Genomic DNA, 19,028 nt, shown 5'->3' on the forward strand with positions numbered 1-19,028 from the left:
GTAAAAAATACTGTTAGTGACATTTTCAATTTGCTAAAATCTGGTGATAAAGATACTACACATCCATGTAGTATCTTAATCTTGAAGACTTGCAACCTGAATAGAGGTCCACATGTGGTTTAAAATTTATTATATGTTTCTCAGTGAATTAAAGTAATGCACCGTTGGGAATATTTAGGTAATAAAAGAAATTTAAAGGTTAAATATAAACAAATTAAAATCATATGATTCAGATCATACCTTCTGAAGCTCACCAACAACAACACTGAATTGGTGCTCACACAGCAGCTTCCATAAAGCCAATGCCTGGCAGGTTTTGCGAACAAGTTGCTGAATGCCTTGAAGTGAGGTCTTTTCAGTCACCTGTGCCTCAGCTGAAACAGTAGAGATTGACAATAAGTAACTGCTGTACATGTTTCAAATTTGCATGTAAATTTTTGAGGTTTTACAATAGCAATCTCCTTAATTTTTTTTTCTCTTCCACTCTTGATTAATGCTGTCCAGCTCTCCTTGGAGGAAAATGCTATGTTAACATTTCCCCAAAAGAAACACCATCTGTTAACATTTATTTCAAACTATGCAACACAGGAGGAGTCCATTCTAAAAAGGAGTATGGCTTTGTGTGAGAACATTGGATATAGTTTCAGTCTTAAATTTTTGCCCTTTTTTTTTTTCTCTCCACAAAAACCATACATAATACCTTGTTGTGCTCTGCCATGGCTCACAATCACTAGATGTTACTGTGCTGAAATGTGATTCTCTTCATAGAGGTCCCTGCTCTTTTGTGGACTGCTTTAATTAGCTGCAATATAAAATCTTTCAATATCAAACTGAAAAGTAATATATGCAGCATGTAATAAACACAAGTCTCTTGCCACAGTCCACATCAAGGCTGAAACATTTCTCAGTCTAGATTTGAGTTTTTATTCTAGGTATATACTTTGTCTCTAGTACACTAGTACATAAACGATTTTTTTACATCAATGTTACTGCAGAAGCACTGCTCCTGAAGGAATGGCACGATATGATATGGAAGCAAAAGCAAGGTGCTAGCAAAGTTAGTTTCCAATCTATGGTGCCTTTTCTGAAGACTTTATCACAAAGTATGGCATACTGATTGATGTCAAAGTTGTGTGGAAAAAAACGCATTTTTCACCAAAACAACGAAGTGAGAAAGACAATATCCAAATGCAATATTCCCTGATACTTCTTGTTCAAAAGTAATTACATACCATGATATTTCCTCTGGAGCTCTTGCTGGACTTGCTGAGAACTTCCACCATCAGGCCGCATGAAACCGAGGAGCCTCTGTTGCAGATTAGCTGGTGTGCTGAAACTGCAATTCCAAAACAAATACTGAATCTTTTAAAGATGAAATCTAACAACTCATTTTTAGCATCTGGATAGTTAAGCTGGAGACCATATATACACTTCCATTGAAAACGGATATTCATGGTAGTTTTTCTAGTGTGGGATATTAAATAACTAGCAAATTAAACATAATGAATAATACCTTGGGTTTCCAAGGGCTCCTACTGTAGCAAACTGTGAATTTCTATCCAGAAATTCTTGTAAACCTTTTAGTTCTTGTAGCACACACTCCAGCACATGAGATGGAACACTGCTTTCTACCTGTAAAAGAAAACAGACTGCTTTACAGAAAGCTTAGTTTCAAAACTATTTTTCAGAAACTTACAGTTTTAAGCTAAAGCCACTAAAAAGACAAACGCAAAGGGGATACAACAAACTAACAGCATAATAGTGCTGCTATCACTACAACACAACACTGTTACACCACAGTCATTGAGGGAGGGGCATACATGTGAAGAGGTAGTAGTCCTTTGAAGATACACAATATTGAAGATGCTACTTTCTTTGTCTCTCTGATAATCAAATCAACTGTATATTGCTAAGACACAGACCATAACTGCCAAGATCTTCCAGAGCCTCCCAGTTATAAATAGATGAGCAAAGCTCATACAGCAGTTAATTTGCATTGCTGAAATTACTCAATTCAGGATTCCATTAACATACAGTCAGAAAAGATTTTATTCCAATCATGGACAAAAAGTTAAACACCAAGATGCTAGTCAGGAAGATGCTGGAACTTTTTATGTCCTTACATAACTGCAATATTTATTCTAACCCATTAAAACATTTTATTTTTAGACTTTGTCTGATGGGGTTATGCAGACATGAGAGAAATACTGTAACTGAACATGGACAAAACTGGCCATTGTCAATTAACAACAGAGATCAAACTACAGTTAGGTTTCATAACAAGTCATGTTCAAAATAACAGCTTAAAAATACTTAAAATCTACAATTACTCTTCAGTTAAGAGAGCAGCACTTAAGAAAACATTCAAATCACAAATCCTTATAAGTTTATAATTGGGAAGAGAAGTGTAACAGGGAACTTTAAAAACACAAAATCTTCTACATACTGCAACAACTTCTCGATTGCCACTTTTGAAAACTCTTTCCACAACTATACTGCCGTCCCAAATATTTCTGCAACACAAAATAGTGCTGTGTTAAAAGCCATGTAATTTAAGCAAGTATTTTTGCAACTCTTCTACATATAACTTAAGAAAGAAATCGTAGTGCTTTTTACTTCAATGTCTAAAACAAACATTTAATTTGGTTGAAAATTAAACACTCAAAAAAACTTACTGCTACACATCTCTGAATGGTATCAATATAGATACCAATGCTACCAATATAGATAACCAACAACATTTAAGATTTTAAAACTTTAATCAAACCAGTTTGACACTCTCAAATTCTTAATAATATAGATAAATCTTTTATATCAATATGTGTGTATCATTCTCTGGAATAACATTAGGCAAACAAGTGTCAGAACAACAACTGCTTTCCCAACCAGTAAGTACAAAGATGAACAACATCTGAGGAGCTCTGCTCTTGCCTGGAGTGTTTATTAACACGGGACTCAACAACCAAGTAACAGAAACCTCATTAGTCTTGCTTCACTGCTCCAATGTGAACATTCTGTCTAAAGCTTAACAGAAAAGATTTCAAGCCAAGATCTTGATCCTTTAAGTCCTTTTGCATTTCTGTTTCACCCTTTAGTAGGGGTTTGAAACACTAAGTCCATAGCTTTGAAAAATAAAATGGCAGTTTTCAGAGCTATGCATATACACTTGATTGCAGGATCAGTGTCTAAGCAACTTTCCTGTCCTAGTCATTCATTGAATGTATTTGTATTATTATTAATAGAGATGTAAAGAGAATGCATGATATCAACAAGTACTTAATATACACAATCTAAAAATGCACTAATTTCAAATTCCAATACTATTAAGATAGAATTAACCACCTACAAGAATTAGGAAAGAAAAACTATGAAACAAATTGTGTGACAAAAATCTCTTTACACAAAAACCTCACCCTATAATCCGAGCAAAGTATATGCAGATGCCATTGTGTCTCCCAGAAAACACTATCTCTGGACCCATCACTCCACTAACAGATGTACCAGGATGAGACACGGAATTCCCAGAAGGAAATATGGGAGTTGACATACTAGGAGGTTGTAAACCTAGGGTAAAAGCAGGTAAATATAACTCATTTGAATGCAGATAAAGAAGCCTCATTGAAATAAAAAATATCTACATTTCTCCAGTAAAGGAAAACAAAGTGCTACCTTGACCAGGTGTTGTCAAGAAGCTAGGATTTGGATATGGACTATCAACAGTCAAGAGGGAACCTAAAAGAGAAAAAAATTAAAGTAAGTTTGTTAAAAAGAAATGTAAATATAACATAAAATCTCTGTGCAAAAGAAGCAAAGTTGTTAAATCATGTACTTAAAAGTTAGAACAATTCCAACAGCTTTCACTTACAGTTAAATAACAAACTGCATTCCTTATCAACCCAGCACTCCATTAATTGAATGAAATGGATACACATCCTTCAAGAGCTGTTATTAAGTGTGTTTCTTCCCCAGTATCCATGTGTTATTTATTGTACATGACGTGTTCTGTGTATTGAATATAATACTGTCCACACACTTTTTCTTGTTCTACACTTTCTGACTGCTCCCATTCCTCATACAGACACCTATTCTCAAAGCATGCACTCTCAATCATTTACATCTTTTCAAAGAGAATCCATTTTACCTTCAAAGTATTCAAATGAAAGAAAATGGTATTTTTACTCTTAATTTTTATACAGAGCAGCTGGACAAACACTATAGCAACACTGGACAGTTTCAGGTTGTCCATGGCCTCAGATTCTGCTGTGAATATTGAACTCTTCTGCAAATGAAGCCTGAATACCTAACTTAAGACCCCAAAATATGAGGAAGACTTGTGATCATCTACAAAAATGTCCATGTACTGATAGCATGTTAAATGATGTATTACAGAAAGGCCAAAGAAGATTGTTTGACATGCTGAAAATCTTTTATCAAATAATCACTCTTTCTTGCCTTATTCACTGCAGTTCTCTCAACTGCACAATACACAACTGTGCTAAGGATAACGAAGTCCTTCACTGACAATGTCATTGCATTCTCAGAGCATATTCTCCTGTGTACCACACAAAGCATAAACTTGCAGGAAAGCAGCTTCTAATTGCATGACTAGATAGTCAATTGTGAGAAAGAGAATTCAGTTAGATATGCAAGGACTTTGATGCTAACATGATTTAATTTTAGAATTCTAATTTCATATGACAGTTTTCTACCCTTTGAGCAGAAGAATAGTGCCATTTTCCACCTGTATCTGTCACTGAAGCAAAACGAAAACTTGTGCTTTGATACCAGGTTTCAAAGAGGCACACATGACGGCAAAGAATAAAAATATACAAATATTTATACTTGGGAAAAATACACCTAAAAGGAGCCACCTTACTGCTTCCTGTCGTTTCTCTCACACCTTACTTCCATTCTGAGTCTGCTCCTCTCTAATCGAGATTTAATTTTACATGAACCTTGCCTCAGCTTATGTCCACACTGCTATTGTTAACACACCCTCAGACTTTGAAAGTGATGTCATTGATGCATTAAACATAGCCACTATTCTTAGTGTTTTAATAAAATAATTCTGAAAAAGAGGGTCAACTGTTTTTTCAAAACTTCCTCCCAGTACAGTACATCTTTCTTCAATTCTTATGAATTTGCATGTATGTCAATAATAGCACTGAAATGGAATTCCTGTGCATTCCAGGCAATCACATTTTTTTCCGAAGTCTGATGTATAAAGTTGAATGTGTAAAGGATGTTGGAAATTAACCAGTTCTCGATTTAAAAAAAAAATCAGCAATTCAGTCAGAGTTACAAATTAATAATTCTTAATTTCTTTTGAAAAAACTCTTCAGATCTAGAATTGTATAACGCATGTTAATCAACAACTTCCTGAAGCAACTGTAGAATTTTATGTGAATCTGAATAATAAAGAAAGGCCTCCACTCCAACAGGCATCAAGTTCTAAGGAGAAAGAACAGACATTGTTCTCATCTGTGGGTGGTAATAACGACCTAAGCAGAAAACACCTATTGAAGCTACAGCTTTTGCAAGTAGAAATAACTTCAAAAGACTAACTCATATCTTGTTCAAACTTTTAATTTTCTTTTCATAAGCAGAACCTACATGAGAGGTGTGACAATAATTCTGTAAGAAGATTACACTGCTACAGCCATAAAACAATCAATTAATCTTTGCAAAGTTTGAACAATAGTGCTGATGAATTATTCTCTGGCTGCTCAAGTGACACTGGCAGCAAGAAATGTATACCTCTTTCACATAAGTTTAACAGACTATATGCAACATCCACACATAGTTTGAAATCCCAGCATTTTCTCAGCAAATCTAAAAATCAATTAAGAAAAATGGAAAAACTCTGGAATTAATCATCCAGTGAGTGAAAAATATGGACTGTTTTGGGACACAAAAAGAACACAGTTACTTGTGAGAAGACAAAATACAAAATATTTAAAGAAAAAATTCCTGTCCAAACCTATGAAATGTCTGCTACTTACCAGCAGGAACAGGAGAACCCAAAATAGGTCCAATGTTGCTTGGAGGAGGCAGAGCTGATGGAAATCTCATTTGCGCTTCTCCACCGTACCTAGAGTTTACATGCAAAGACAAGAACACCTGATGATTCACATATATGCCATTCTATTCTCATATCTTCACAAATTAACAACAATTTTGTGGTTCTTCAAAAACGGGGTAGAAAAATACAGCATAAATTTCCAGAAATACCATTGACTGTATGATACTTTTGGCAAAAGAAAACTGGATACACATATATGAGAAGCATTAACATATGTAATGGCAAAGATAAGTTCAATGAACAACAAAGTATGTTTTTTGTGGATATTTCAAGTTCTGTGGTGAGATATGATCAGGCTTTGAAGATCTTTGAAGAACTTTACCAATCCTCAAAACCAGGTTTGTGCTTTAGCATCTTTTTAAGCTTTGACTCCACAGGAAAACAGAAAGCAAGCCACAGTTGAGATGACCCATGCTTATTCTTCTATCCTCTGCAAGTAATTTCATAGTATCATAGACAGAATGGTAGGGGTTGGAAAGGATCTTTAGAGATCTTCTAGTCCAAGCCACATCCAAACTAGGACCATCTAGATCAGGTCACACAGGAATACATCCTGGCGGGTCTTGAAGAAATCCAAATAAGGAGCCTCTACAACTTTACTGGGCAGCCTGTGCCACTGCTCCATCACCCTCATAGTAAAATAGTTTTTTCTTATGTTTAAATATAACTTTTTGAGTTCCTGCTTCATCCCATTATCCCTTGTCCTGTCACTAGACACCATAAAAAAAGAGATGCCCCAACCTCCTGACAACAATCATTTAGATATTTGCAAATATTACTGAGTTCCCCCCTCAGTCTTCTCGTCTCTAGACTAAACAGTCCCAGTTCCTGCAGCCTTTCTTCATAAGGAAGATGCTCCAGTCCCCTGATCATCTTGGTGGCCCTGCACTATACTGCTTCTAGAAGTTCCCTGTCCCTCTTGAGCTGAGGAGCCCAGAACTGGACACAGGACTCCAGATGAGGCCTCACCAAAGCAGAGTAGAGGGGCAGAAGAACCTTCCTCAACCTGCTGGCTACACTCTTCTTGATGCATCCCAGGATGCCATTGGCCTTCTTGGCCATGAGGGCACATTGCTAGCTCATACTTAGTTTATTATCAATCAGGAGTCCCAGGCCTCTCTCTGCAGAGCTGCTCTTCAGCAGGTCAATCCCCAGCCTGTACTGGTGCATGGGGTTTGTTCCTCCCTAGGTGCAGGGCTCTGCACCTGTCCTTGTTGAACCTCATGAGGTTCCTCTCTTACTCACTCTCAAGCCAGTCGAGATCCTGCTGAATGGCAGCACAGCCTTCTAGGGAATCAGCCAGTCCTCCCAGTTTGGTGTCATCAGCCAACTTGCTGAGGGTACACTCTTTCCCCTCAGCCAGGTCGTTGATGAGGATGTTGAACAAAACTGGCCCCAGAACCCGTCCCTGTGGAACTCCACTGGCCACAGGCCTCCAACTTGATTCTGTGCCGTTGATCACCACTCTCTGTGCTCTGTCATTCAGTCAGCTCTCAATTCACATCACTCTCCACTCATCCAAGCCACACTGCCTGAGCTTTCTGATGAGAATGTTATGGGAGACAGTGTCAAAAACCTTGCTGAAGTCAAGGCAGATGCCATCTGCTGCTCTCCCCTCATCTAGGCAGCCCGTTATGCTCTCACAGAAGGCTATCAGGTTGGTCAAAGAGGATTTCCCCTTGGTGAATCCATGTTGACTCCCCATATGAAGGAAAAGATAACCGTCTTTTCTTTCATATGTTTAGTGACAACATTCAGGATGAGCTGTTCCATCACCTTTCCAGGAATGGAGGTGAGGCTGACTGGCCTGTAGTTTCCTGGGTTGTCCTTCCTGCCCTTTTTGAAGACTAAAGTGACATTGACCTTTCTCCAGTCCTCAGGCACCTCGCCTGTCCTCCACCATTGTTCAAAATTATGAGAGAGCAGCTTAAAAACCACATCAGCCAGCTCCCTCAGCACTCTTGGATGCATTCCATCAGGACCTAAGGACAAGTCTTTAAACTCTTCCTTATCCATGCAGGCAGGGCAAGTCCTCTGTTGTCCAGACTGTTTTACTACCTTTGCCAGACCGAGCTTCTCAGGGGCCAGCCTTGGCTGTAAAGACCAAAGCAAAGAAGCCATTCAGTAGTTCAGCCTTCTCTGCATTCCCTGTCACCAGGGCACCCTCTGTGTTCAGCAGCAGGCCCACATTCTCCCTAATCTTCCTTTTGCTGCTGATCTACCTTAAAAACCCCTTCCTGGTGTTCTTTAACTTTCCTAGACTGTTTCCATCCATTTCTCTCTTACAGTGCTATCTGAGTATTTTGTTACGTCTTCCCTTGCTAGCACTCATCTCTCTAGAGTTACCATTCACATTCTATCTCAGATTTTGTAATGTAATTGAGTTTATTAAAGAGCAACTATTCACAGCCTACTGAGAATAGCTGACTTGCACAAATTTTCAAAAAGAATGAGCAAACTTTGAGAACATAACACTTTTACGCTAGCATAAACATACAGCACGTTGTCATGACTCTCAACATGTATATCTCACCAAAACCATTTTTGCCTCCAGGCTACACTCCCTGTGAGGGCAGCCAAGACAATGCACCAATACACCAATTTTTTAAGGTAGATCATGAAAACAAACATATCTGTACCACACCAAAGATATGTAGTCCCTAAGACAGGCGTACGTCAAATTAATTCTGCAGAGTGGAAGCCCATTCTTCCTCACAGAATTTTGAAAACAACTAACTAAAACAAAAAAAAGGAAAAAAAAATCTGCAAACAAAAAAACATGAGGCTTTAAACAAGTCTGTCCCTTGGAACAGAAATTTCCTTGGTACAATAGTGAACAGCATAAAAAACTACAATGTGTTCAAGAAACAAAAAACAAGCCCTGAAATCCCATGAAACTTAGAAAAAAATCGACTGCTCTTTTTCACTTCATCAACTGGGATACTGTGAAACATAGATAAGTGTTATTTGAAACAGATTAAATGACATTTTCAATAGCCTTCTCTACACATGAAATGTAAGCATCTAAGAGAAGAAATAACACCAAATCATCATTACAGGAAGCTTCCTTTGTTGATGAGGCCTAAATCACTGCATCAGCATATTCTACCAGGTTTAATAGCCAACGGTCATTTTTCAAAAATGCTCTCTCAGGCTGCAGGTTAAAGAGCCTATACAATTAATTATTTAGTGGCTCTAGCAATCCTGAGCACAAAATTCAGAACAACCTACCAAACTGAAACTTACCGGAAGAATGCTCGAGTAGCCCAGGCAGACACTTCTCTATCACATGCAGCATTGGAACAGGCCAAGATAAGGCAAGTGGCACAGGCCTGATCCTCCTAGAGAATATTATACTATTATATGTGGCAGCATATAGTATCAAGTTGATAAGAAACACAAAGTAGTTACATTGTTTAATAAATAAACAGTAAATGCTTTTTGCATCATTTTATTTAAAAGGTAAAGAAATCCTCTCTTCCCAGATACCGACAGGAAGTGAATAACAGTGAGGCATCTCACTGTAGCAAGTAAGGTTTTGTTATATGCAGTTTTTGCAAACTCAGTACGATTACTTGTAGGAAATAATCTCCATGTCTGTCCCTTAATTATGACTAAGATTCATGTAGTTTCTACGGTGATGTAAATTAAGATTACGATTGAAAAAATGTATCTATACAAATAAGGGTTTGCATGTTAAATCATCACTTAGTTTGTCCTATCAACACACAAGCAAATAGATTACAGTGAATACTCAATACATATATTAATCAGTACTAGTCAAATTACAACTGTAATCCACAATAGCTTCCTTCCTGCTTGTTTGTATTTAAACAAAAAAATAGACCAATTATACACATTTCTACTGGCCTTCAAAATGTAAAAAACTCTTGTAGTGGTAAGAATTCGACTTTATTAAAAACTCTTCCTTCCCTGCTCTTAGACGAACTCCTTTCTTACACTAAGAACTCATTATACTTTTGCACACAAAACATGAGAATTTCATGGAAAGTGAATTACACTTTCATTTTAGATACCATAAAATAACAAGTTTCATCTCATTCTTATATCATCTTGATTATCTAATACAGGAGGGAAAGCATATACTTTGACCAATAAATGAAATGTTAAATACAAGTTTATAGCGACCACAACAACAAAGAATAATATTAGATTTAAATCAGTATTATAAAGCTTCCATTTTTCAAAAAAGGTAAAAAGTTCTTACCTGATGCAACTTGAAAAATCTTTCTATCTCCTCTCCATCTCCACCTATATTGCTAACAAGCAGATGCCGCAGCTGATCAACAGGTCTGAATTTATGAAACATAAAGCTCCCCTAAAAGCAACATAAAATAATTTAGAATAAAACTGACTTTACCCTGGTCATTCCAGCACTCCCTTCCCACAAAACTTATCTGTAGCACTGTAAAACAGAAGCTATGAGTAAATTTAAAACAGGTAAAGATGGTTTCAGCAATTTTATTGCTTCTTATGTTTAGAATATAATCCTTAAAACATATTCAAAATGAATACAGACTTACAGGTGTACATCAGTCTTTCAACGTCATACTTACTCTTCTGATTTCTGTAATACTAACCTGTGCTGAAAGCAGAACAAACTTCTTAGGTGGCAGCATGTGTTGCTGCACAACAACAGGTGAATCAGTTATTGGAATAATATCTTTATTTAGTGGTGTTACAATCTTCTGAACTTTAAATTCATCAATAGCAGAAAGAGCCCAAGAATGTCCATCAACACGGGTAGTCATCTGAACAACAGATATTATCCAGAGATGGGTAAAAAACAGAGATTTTGTACATCCATGGTGATATTTTATTATTTACCATTTAAAATTACACTGAAGTTTATCTACTCTTCATACAACAAAATCCAAAGAAAATTAACAAGTTCTTGTCTTGCCTAACAAATTTGCCACCAAATTTACAGACGGATATAGAAATATATATATGTATATATATAGAGATACACACAGATGTGTGTATATTTTGCTTCTTTTGGGGGATAGGGATAATGTTTCCTATTTAAATGTAAACAACTTGCAAAGCATGACGCTTTAATGCTGCTCAATATAAACAGCAACAATCCACTTACCACATTAGAGCTGAGTATCAAAAATATAATGAATAAAAATTATTTTTTAAAAAAATAATATAAAAAAAACACTGCAACTGCATTACAAAGGTTTACAAGACTTCTACAGCCAGCAGCAGGACTTTAAATATAATTCAAGAAGAGATATAGGGCAATGAAGACATTCCAGAAGACTGTATGCTAACAAGGAAGAACTGCTGCTCAAGATCAGGCTGTTTTGTCTCTGAAATGCCTTTGAAATACACAGGTCAGCACTAATTTTTTACAGAGGAAGCACCTACAGAAATTCTACAGTTCCTTTGTAAGTAAATAAAACCTGACTTTTAAATTTTTAACCTATACAGTCTGTCTATTCTATATTGCAACTCTACCACTGATTCCTCATGACACGCCACTCCTACTCAGTACTAGACTTCAGACTTCCTTCAGAGCAGAAATAAATGAAATGTTCTTCCTCAACTGACACATAAGGCAACTAATCTCATCCAAATCCCTCCTACAGACCCACTTATGTAACAACTAGGAAAAATAAAAATCAGAAAAGAAATGTGAAGAAATGAAGAGATGAATCATTTTGGAAATGTAAGGAAGACATGGCCTACTAGATTAATTAAAGAAACTCAAAGTCTCTAGTACCTGCATTTTAAGCAATCTTTGCCAGATTTTATTCTCATCAAGAACACACCACATCTTTTTGTACTGTTTGTGGATAATATGCAACATGCCATAGACAATAGTATTTTCAAATACACTCATTGGAAATTAAGTTGTAAAAGCAGAATGAGAGCTAACTTTGGCCTCTTCAAAGACCTGGTTGGAGGAATCTTATAGGCTAGGATCCCAGAAGTTAGAGGTACCCAAGAAGGCTGGTTAATCATCAAGCATCAGTTCCTCCAAGCACAAAAATCAGTTAAAGGAGGTAAGAGGCCTGTATGGATGAACAGATAGCTTCTTGAAAAACTCAAAGGGAAGAAGGATGTCTATGCAATGTGGAAAAAGGTACCAGTTGCTGTGCAATAGTACAGGAATTTGTCAGAGTATGCAGGGATGAAACAAGGAAGGCTAAAGCCCTCTTGGAATTAAATCTGGCAAGGGATGTAAGAGAAAACGAGGGCTTCTTCAAGTACATCAGCAGAAAAAAGATTAAGGGAGAATGTGGGCCTGCTGCTGAAGGACGAGAGTGCCCTGGTAACAGAGGATGCAGAGAAGGCAAAAGTACTGAATCCCTTCTTTGCTTCAGTCTTTACAGCCAAGACTAGCCCTCAGGAAGTCCAGTTCCTCAAGGATAAAGTCTGGAGAAAGGAGAATCTTCCTTTGGTTGAGGATTGGTTTAGGGATCTACTCTAATGTAGATAACTAGATAAGCTGGACACACAAATCATCTGTGAGTCCTGATGGGATGCACCTAGAAATACTGAGGGAGCTTGCTGATGCTATTGCTAAGTCACTCTACATCCTTCTTAAATGACTGTTGAGCACAGATGAGGTGCCTGAGGATTGGAGGAAGGCCAGTGTCCCTCCAGTTTTCAAAAAGGACATGAAGGAAACCCAAGAAAGTACAGGTGGGTCAGTCTCACCTCTATCCCTGGAAAATGTCGTAACAGCTCATCCTCAATGTCATATCTAAACACATGAAGGAAAAGATGGTTATCAGGGAGTGTCAACATGTATTCACCGAGGGGAAATCCTGCTTGACCAACCTAACAGCCTTTTATGATGTCTTGAGTGGTTGGGTAGATGAGGGAAGAGCAGCGCATGTCATCTGCCTTGACTTCAGCAAGGTTTTTGACACTGTTTTGCACAACATCCTTATCAGAAAGCTCAGGCAGTGTGGCTTGGATGAATGGAGAGTGATGTGGATTGAGAGCTATCTGAATGACAGAGCCCAGAGGGTGGTGATCAGCAAGTTGGCTGATGACACCAAACTGGGAGGACTGGCTGATTCCCCAGAAGGCTGTGCTGCCATTCAGCAGGATCTTGGCTGGCTTTAGAATTGTGCAGAGGTTCATCAAAGACAAGTGCAGAGCCCTGCATCTGGGAAGGAACAACCCCGTGCACCAGTACAGGCTGGAGTTAACCTGATGGAGAGAAGCTCTGCAGAGAGAGACCTGGGAGTCCTGGTTGACAATAAACTAACCATGAGCCAGCAATGTGCCCTCATGGCCAAGAAGGCCAATGGTGTTATGGGATGCATCGAGTGTGGGCAGCAGGTTGAGGAAGCTTCCTCTCCCCCTCTACTCTGCCCTGGAGAGGCCTCATCTGGAGTCCTGTGTCCAGTTCTGTGCTCCTCAGCTCAAGAGACAAAGAGAACTTCTGGAGAGAATCCAGTGCAGGGTCAGCAACATGACGAGGGGACTGGAACATCTTCCTTATGAGGAAAGGCTGCAAGAACTGTAGCTATTCAGCCCGAAGAAGAGAAGACTGTGGAGGGACCGCATGAATACTTCCAAACACTTGAAAGGTGGATGTCAAAAGGTTGGGGCAACACTTTTTTCTGTAGTGTTCTGTGATAGGACAGGGGGTAATGGATAAAAGCTGAACACAAAAAAATTTCACTAAGACTTAAGGAAAATCTTTCCTATGAGGGAGCCCTCGCACAAGCTGCCCAGGGAGGGTGTAGAGTCTTCTCCTCTGGAGGTTTTCAAACCTGCCTGATGTGTTCCCTCTGTGACCTGATCAAGCTGAACCTGCTTGAGCAGGGAGCTGGACTGGATGATCCCTAGACATCCCTTAAAACCACCACCATTCAGTGATTCTGTGAAGTGAAGGCCATTACTTTTCATGGCTTGCATCAAGCTAGAAAGTATGGTGAGATAGGAATTCTAATGAGGAGATCAGCCCCCATTCACTGAGAAAACTGTTTACTATGGAGTAATACCTTTGTAAGTATTTCCAAAGTTCTCTTTTCTTGTATAGAGTTTACTTATCTACCTTTTTTAATTTCCTTTCTGATAATAAATATCTAGTTACCATCAAATTTCCATAAAGATTTGCTTTACTACCTGTGTTTCCATCATGGGCTTTTGAAAAGGGAAAGAATCATGATTGATACACCACAGGATATCATTATCCTCATTTTCTGAAGCCGCCATCAGCAGGACCCCTAGCAAGAACAGCAATATTGTTTGCATTAGAAGCAATGATCATACATTAGATGTAAATTCATTATTTAATTATTTATTTAGTAAAAATCAATCTTGAAGTCCTAATCATTAAATTTCAATTGCAAATAATATCTGCAGTGTTTGTCATATGGTTCTTCAGAAGGTCACTTTCAACAGCATTTGCTATCTACTCTAAAATGTACCAAAATGAAAGAGGCTAGAATAGGTAGAACATGCATGTAAATTAGATATTTAAACATATAATTGTCGAAAAAAAAATCCAGAAACAAACCCAGGGATAAAAATCAGCATGTACAACCAAGCAAGACAGCAACACAGAGACATTTCCCTCTGGCATTTCTGCAGCACTTCTAAAAATTCAGCCTACAGACAGAAGTGACATAAAGAGCAAATCATCTTACAGCTGCTTGGTGTCTTATATGGTATCACTAGCTAAATGAGTTAAAAATAAACAAGTTAGTACTAAATGTTAAACTAAGCATGAGAAGCACTAAATAAGAAGTCTCTTCTAATCCCTGCTTTCAAGAACTAGTCACACACAGTTAGACATGTAGATGAGTTTAAACATTTTAAATCTATGTTATGTGGAGATCAGAAGAAAAAGAGTTGAACACATGAACAGAGTTCTCTGCTCAAACATTACACCTTGCAGAAGAACTAAATTCTGAAAAATTACAACCTTCCGTTTCCAAAATCTCTCCCATTACCACACAGAAGCTATGGTTCGTTCTCCGTTATTCCCTCTGCTTCCAACTCCCCAATGTAAAAGGAGTGTGATAGTGACTGTAAGGAAATAAAAATCCATCTCATCTGAGCTGTGTTCTGCTGCTTACCTTTGCTATAAAGAGCTCTGTGAACCTTTGCAGGCTTCTCCACAGTAGAAGCAGCTGAAAATCCAGGTGGCAAACGTACATGAACCAAGGTTAACATGGAGGGACGAGCTGTCGGATGCTTAAATTGTGAAGTACTAAAATACAGTCGGACACCTGAGCATGAGAAAAAACGGTTACAGTTTTGCTAAACTCTGAAGATGTCATTTATCACTTTAAAAAGAAGGGAATTTGCATTGTTTTTGTACCTGCATGTGTGATTGCCAGTAGCTGACAGTCTATGGATTCAGAATTTTCAATCACTGCTATTTGAACAATAGGCTTAAATACAGAACGATCTATTGTTCTAAAAAACAAAGAAAAAAACCCAACCCACTGTTAATCCAAAGAAATAGGCATACAACATTCTTCAAAAATAAAGCATGAAACTATTGTCCTTAAATGGAGCCTCTTACATTAAAATTGTCATAAATATACCTGGCAATGCTCCCAGCAGCTGAAACTATAGCATTTTGTGATAGAGAAGTAACCCTGGTCATTCCGTGACCATCTTGCCCCAAATCATAAACCTGCAATTCAATAATACAGCTTAGTGATTTACAGTTGAATTAATACAGTATCACCAATCAAGTCGCATCTCAAACTTCATCAAATATTTCATCTTTCTGTTTCCATATAATTGAGGGAAAGACCAAAAGGCTACGCTTTCCTCAGAAATTATTTTAGGTCTTCAGCACAGGTTTTTGTTATAAAAACGCAACCTGGAATAATATCCTGGCATATCTAGAGAGAATTCACTGTTAACGAGCACAACTTAAAAGTTAAATAAACATTAGTAACATAGCCAATAGTCATTAGAAGAGGTCACATACTTGCAGTACTCCTTTTTCTGAGCGGGTATACAAGATATTTCGAGAATTGTCAATGGTGATTTGAACTACAGGATCTGGGGAGAAGAAGCAGAAAGGGAGAACTGTAAATCAACACTTGATTTGGTGAAAATAAGTTTAAAGTCAGAATGTCTATAAAATAATTTATTGTAGGTTAACAAAATCTGTAGGAGTCCCACACAGGACTCCTAACAGAAGCAATTTAAAAGAGCACAATTATTAGTAAAAGAAAAAAAAAGGGAGGAATGGGTAATATATATGTATAATAATTTCAAATATTCTTTTTAATAAACAGTGAAAAGGTGTAAAATTAGTTACTTAAAGGTTCTACTACTTGCCGTGATCTCACCAAGCACATATTAACTTTGTAAAACAGAATATTATACATAAATGTCACACTTTCTAGGCTTTGGTACCTATTTCCTGACACAGACGCACCAACAACTGACCCGATTTTTGTAAGTATCAACTACTGCAATAACGACAACGATGTGCTCTGAAGGAGGAAACTATTCAGTCTGACTCCTTGGTAGTTATTTTTTTAAAAGGTTACAGTAAAATATTGAGTAAGTCTTGAACATCATTACTTACCATCCTCTGAGAATGTGAACTGCAGTAATGAAGGAATAAGAAAAGACAGCGCACTCTTTGAATGATTAATCTTTCTACATCGTTGGCTAAACCATCCTGCTTCAGCCTACAATTTAAACCAAATACAGTGTTGAAAGAAAAAGGAAAGCAAACTAGTAGTCATATTTTAAAAGTCATTAACAGGACAAGCATGAAAACATGTAAGAATCTCAACCATATGATAAAGTATGTATTATTCCATTGGAACATGATGAGTGAAAGGAAAATATTACAGAAAAAAAGGTGCAGGACATCGTAATTTTACTTGCAGTTTTTAAGTTGAGAAAAGATACTTTTGCTTTTCTTTTTTATTATTACCTGTTCAAAGAAAATGCGTCTACACTAAGACATCAGAACTGTTGCACGTGAAGTCATACCATGCTATTACAGAAGAAATAAGATGGTAAACCTGATACATTTTAGAACTCTTTCATAACCGTAAAACAATGTAAAATGCTTCTGTGTAAAACCTATAGTCACCTGGTATGCTACTTCATATAAGCAGCCATCTTTTCCAGCCAAAAAGATACGTCCATTATCAGTGGATGTTATTGACAGAATATAAGTATTGTCAGTAGGGAGTGAATAAAGGGGATCTGGTAGCAGCTGCATTCCGCCAGACATACTGTCGTTGAGCGAACCAGTACCTTAAATAAATCAATCAATAAATAAATATTCTTTAGTTTCCAAGTTATTCTAATAAATATTACAGGTCTGTGATAAGCATTTTGGAAAACAGGAAAAACTATATTAAATTTAGTAATTACTAAACACATTTTGGAATAGCTATTCTCCACAGTGACCTGCAGAGTAACAAATATTTAGTCGTTTTTAAAGTGAAGTGAATTCTCTGTATAAGTTTCCAATTAAGGAAATGTAATGTTTCATATCTGTATGTTATCATCTCTAAATTGCAATGAGTCTAAAATATAGATTTCTACTCCTTTTGTCTTTCACATCAAGACAATGTAAAACGAGAGCAAAAGAATGTAATTCTCTTGCTTTCTCCAAACAATACTGCATTTTCTCTATTCCTATATATGAAATTTTAAAAATGGTCTAATGTTCTCAGTTCCTGCAGTTGGAATACAAATGTCAACCAGGTTAATGAACTGTGTTCATCAGTTCCAAGATTCATGCTCATCTCTCCCATTCCAACATGCAGTTTAATTGACAGGATTACCTATTTCAAAAACTCTTTGTGTATTAAATAGTAGTATGCAATACTACTACTCAATGCTCCTATGGGAGTCTAGGATCCAGCAAGAACACACACAATAAATATTATTTACCTCTGTCTGAAACATGATTGAAAAATTATTATGGCACTTAGCACACAATCTTGGTTTTATTTTCTTGTTAATATCCATTTAAAACAACAGAAGGTCATATATACTTGTTAACACACAACTGAGAATAAGGAAAGAAGAGAGAATTACCTGCTTGTATATTAGCACAACTGAGACCTAAAATCACAATATCCACAGGGGTAGCCAGAACAAGTAAGTGTCGTACGTGAGGCTGGAAGATACCTAAGAAAGAGAGAAAAAAAAAATTTCGTTTGAAGCAAGCCTGTCAGATCACAATGATTTTATCCAATGTATTAACTTACATATGGTTTAGAGGGAATAGTCATATTTAAGACCTAATGATCTATGACACTCCAGAATTAGAAAGGTATATCAAGTAAGCACTTACTCTTGAAGTTTAATACAAAATCTTTAAAATTACATTTTTCTTACAAACATGCTCCTTTAAATTCAGTCCTATTGCCAATTCAACTTTGACATCAATGTTATTTAAGCAGTAGCTACTAAAAGAACTAGGATGACTAGAAATCAGGATCTCATGGAATTTATTACTTGAATGTGTACACTTATAAACAGCAGAACTGTTAACAGTACAATATGGAGAAAATCTGCAAGCTTATACATCATTTTTTACTTGTAATTAATTTCAGAATATTTCTAAAAACAAAATAAATCCATGTATCTTGTGTATACAGATATAAACACAAAATATAGGTATTCACATATGCATATATAAAAAAATATATACTGAAGGTTCAGTAACTGCCTAATTCTATTCACTATCACAATTTCTTACCTCCCTTGGGCTTTACAAGACCCACTGCAAGAATAGTTTCACTAAGGCCATCAAAATAAGCTAGATCTCCCCTGCCAAAAAAACAAGGGGAAAAAAAAGAAAGGATAAAACTTGTTACATAATATCTCATATTAACAATGTAAATAAAATCAGTCTGTGTATAAAAATAATTTATACACTGTAACACTATGAAACCCTCTATACATTTCACTCTGGGTGAAAGCAGGACAACCAGAATGGAATACAATG

General features: G+C 37.0%; 1 protein-coding gene across 1 annotated transcript in view; it reads right to left on the bottom strand.

The window, feature by feature from the left end:
* NUP155 (nucleoporin 155) overlaps window positions 1-19,028 on the bottom strand; it is a 34,457-nt gene that overhangs the window by 12,618 nt on the left and 2,811 nt on the right. The window contains exons 4-22 of the mRNA XM_062019085.1: window positions 18,780-18,850; window positions 18,113-18,205; window positions 17,154-17,320; window positions 16,635-16,740; window positions 16,026-16,099; window positions 15,631-15,722; window positions 15,402-15,499; window positions 15,157-15,309; window positions 14,201-14,301; window positions 10,684-10,854; window positions 10,311-10,421; window positions 9,329-9,423; window positions 6,003-6,091; window positions 3,670-3,732; window positions 3,414-3,564; window positions 2,447-2,513; window positions 1,514-1,632; window positions 1,233-1,336; window positions 241-374 (exon numbers count right to left, since the gene is read on the bottom strand). Of these exons, the coding sequence (XP_061875069.1) occupies window positions 241-374; window positions 1,233-1,336; window positions 1,514-1,632; window positions 2,447-2,513; window positions 3,414-3,564; window positions 3,670-3,732; window positions 6,003-6,091; window positions 9,329-9,423; window positions 10,311-10,421; window positions 10,684-10,854; window positions 14,201-14,301; window positions 15,157-15,309; window positions 15,402-15,499; window positions 15,631-15,722; window positions 16,026-16,099; window positions 16,635-16,740; window positions 17,154-17,320; window positions 18,113-18,205; window positions 18,780-18,850 (2,059 nt within the window). The remainder of the gene's footprint in view (window positions 1-240; window positions 375-1,232; window positions 1,337-1,513; window positions 1,633-2,446; window positions 2,514-3,413; window positions 3,565-3,669; window positions 3,733-6,002; window positions 6,092-9,328; window positions 9,424-10,310; window positions 10,422-10,683; window positions 10,855-14,200; window positions 14,302-15,156; window positions 15,310-15,401; window positions 15,500-15,630; window positions 15,723-16,025; window positions 16,100-16,634; window positions 16,741-17,153; window positions 17,321-18,112; window positions 18,206-18,779; window positions 18,851-19,028) is intronic.

The sequence above is a fragment of the Colius striatus genome, chromosome Z (genome assembly GCF_028858725.1).
Source record: "Colius striatus isolate bColStr4 chromosome Z, bColStr4.1.hap1, whole genome shotgun sequence".
Lineage (NCBI taxonomy): Eukaryota > Metazoa > Chordata > Aves > Coliiformes > Coliidae > Colius > Colius striatus.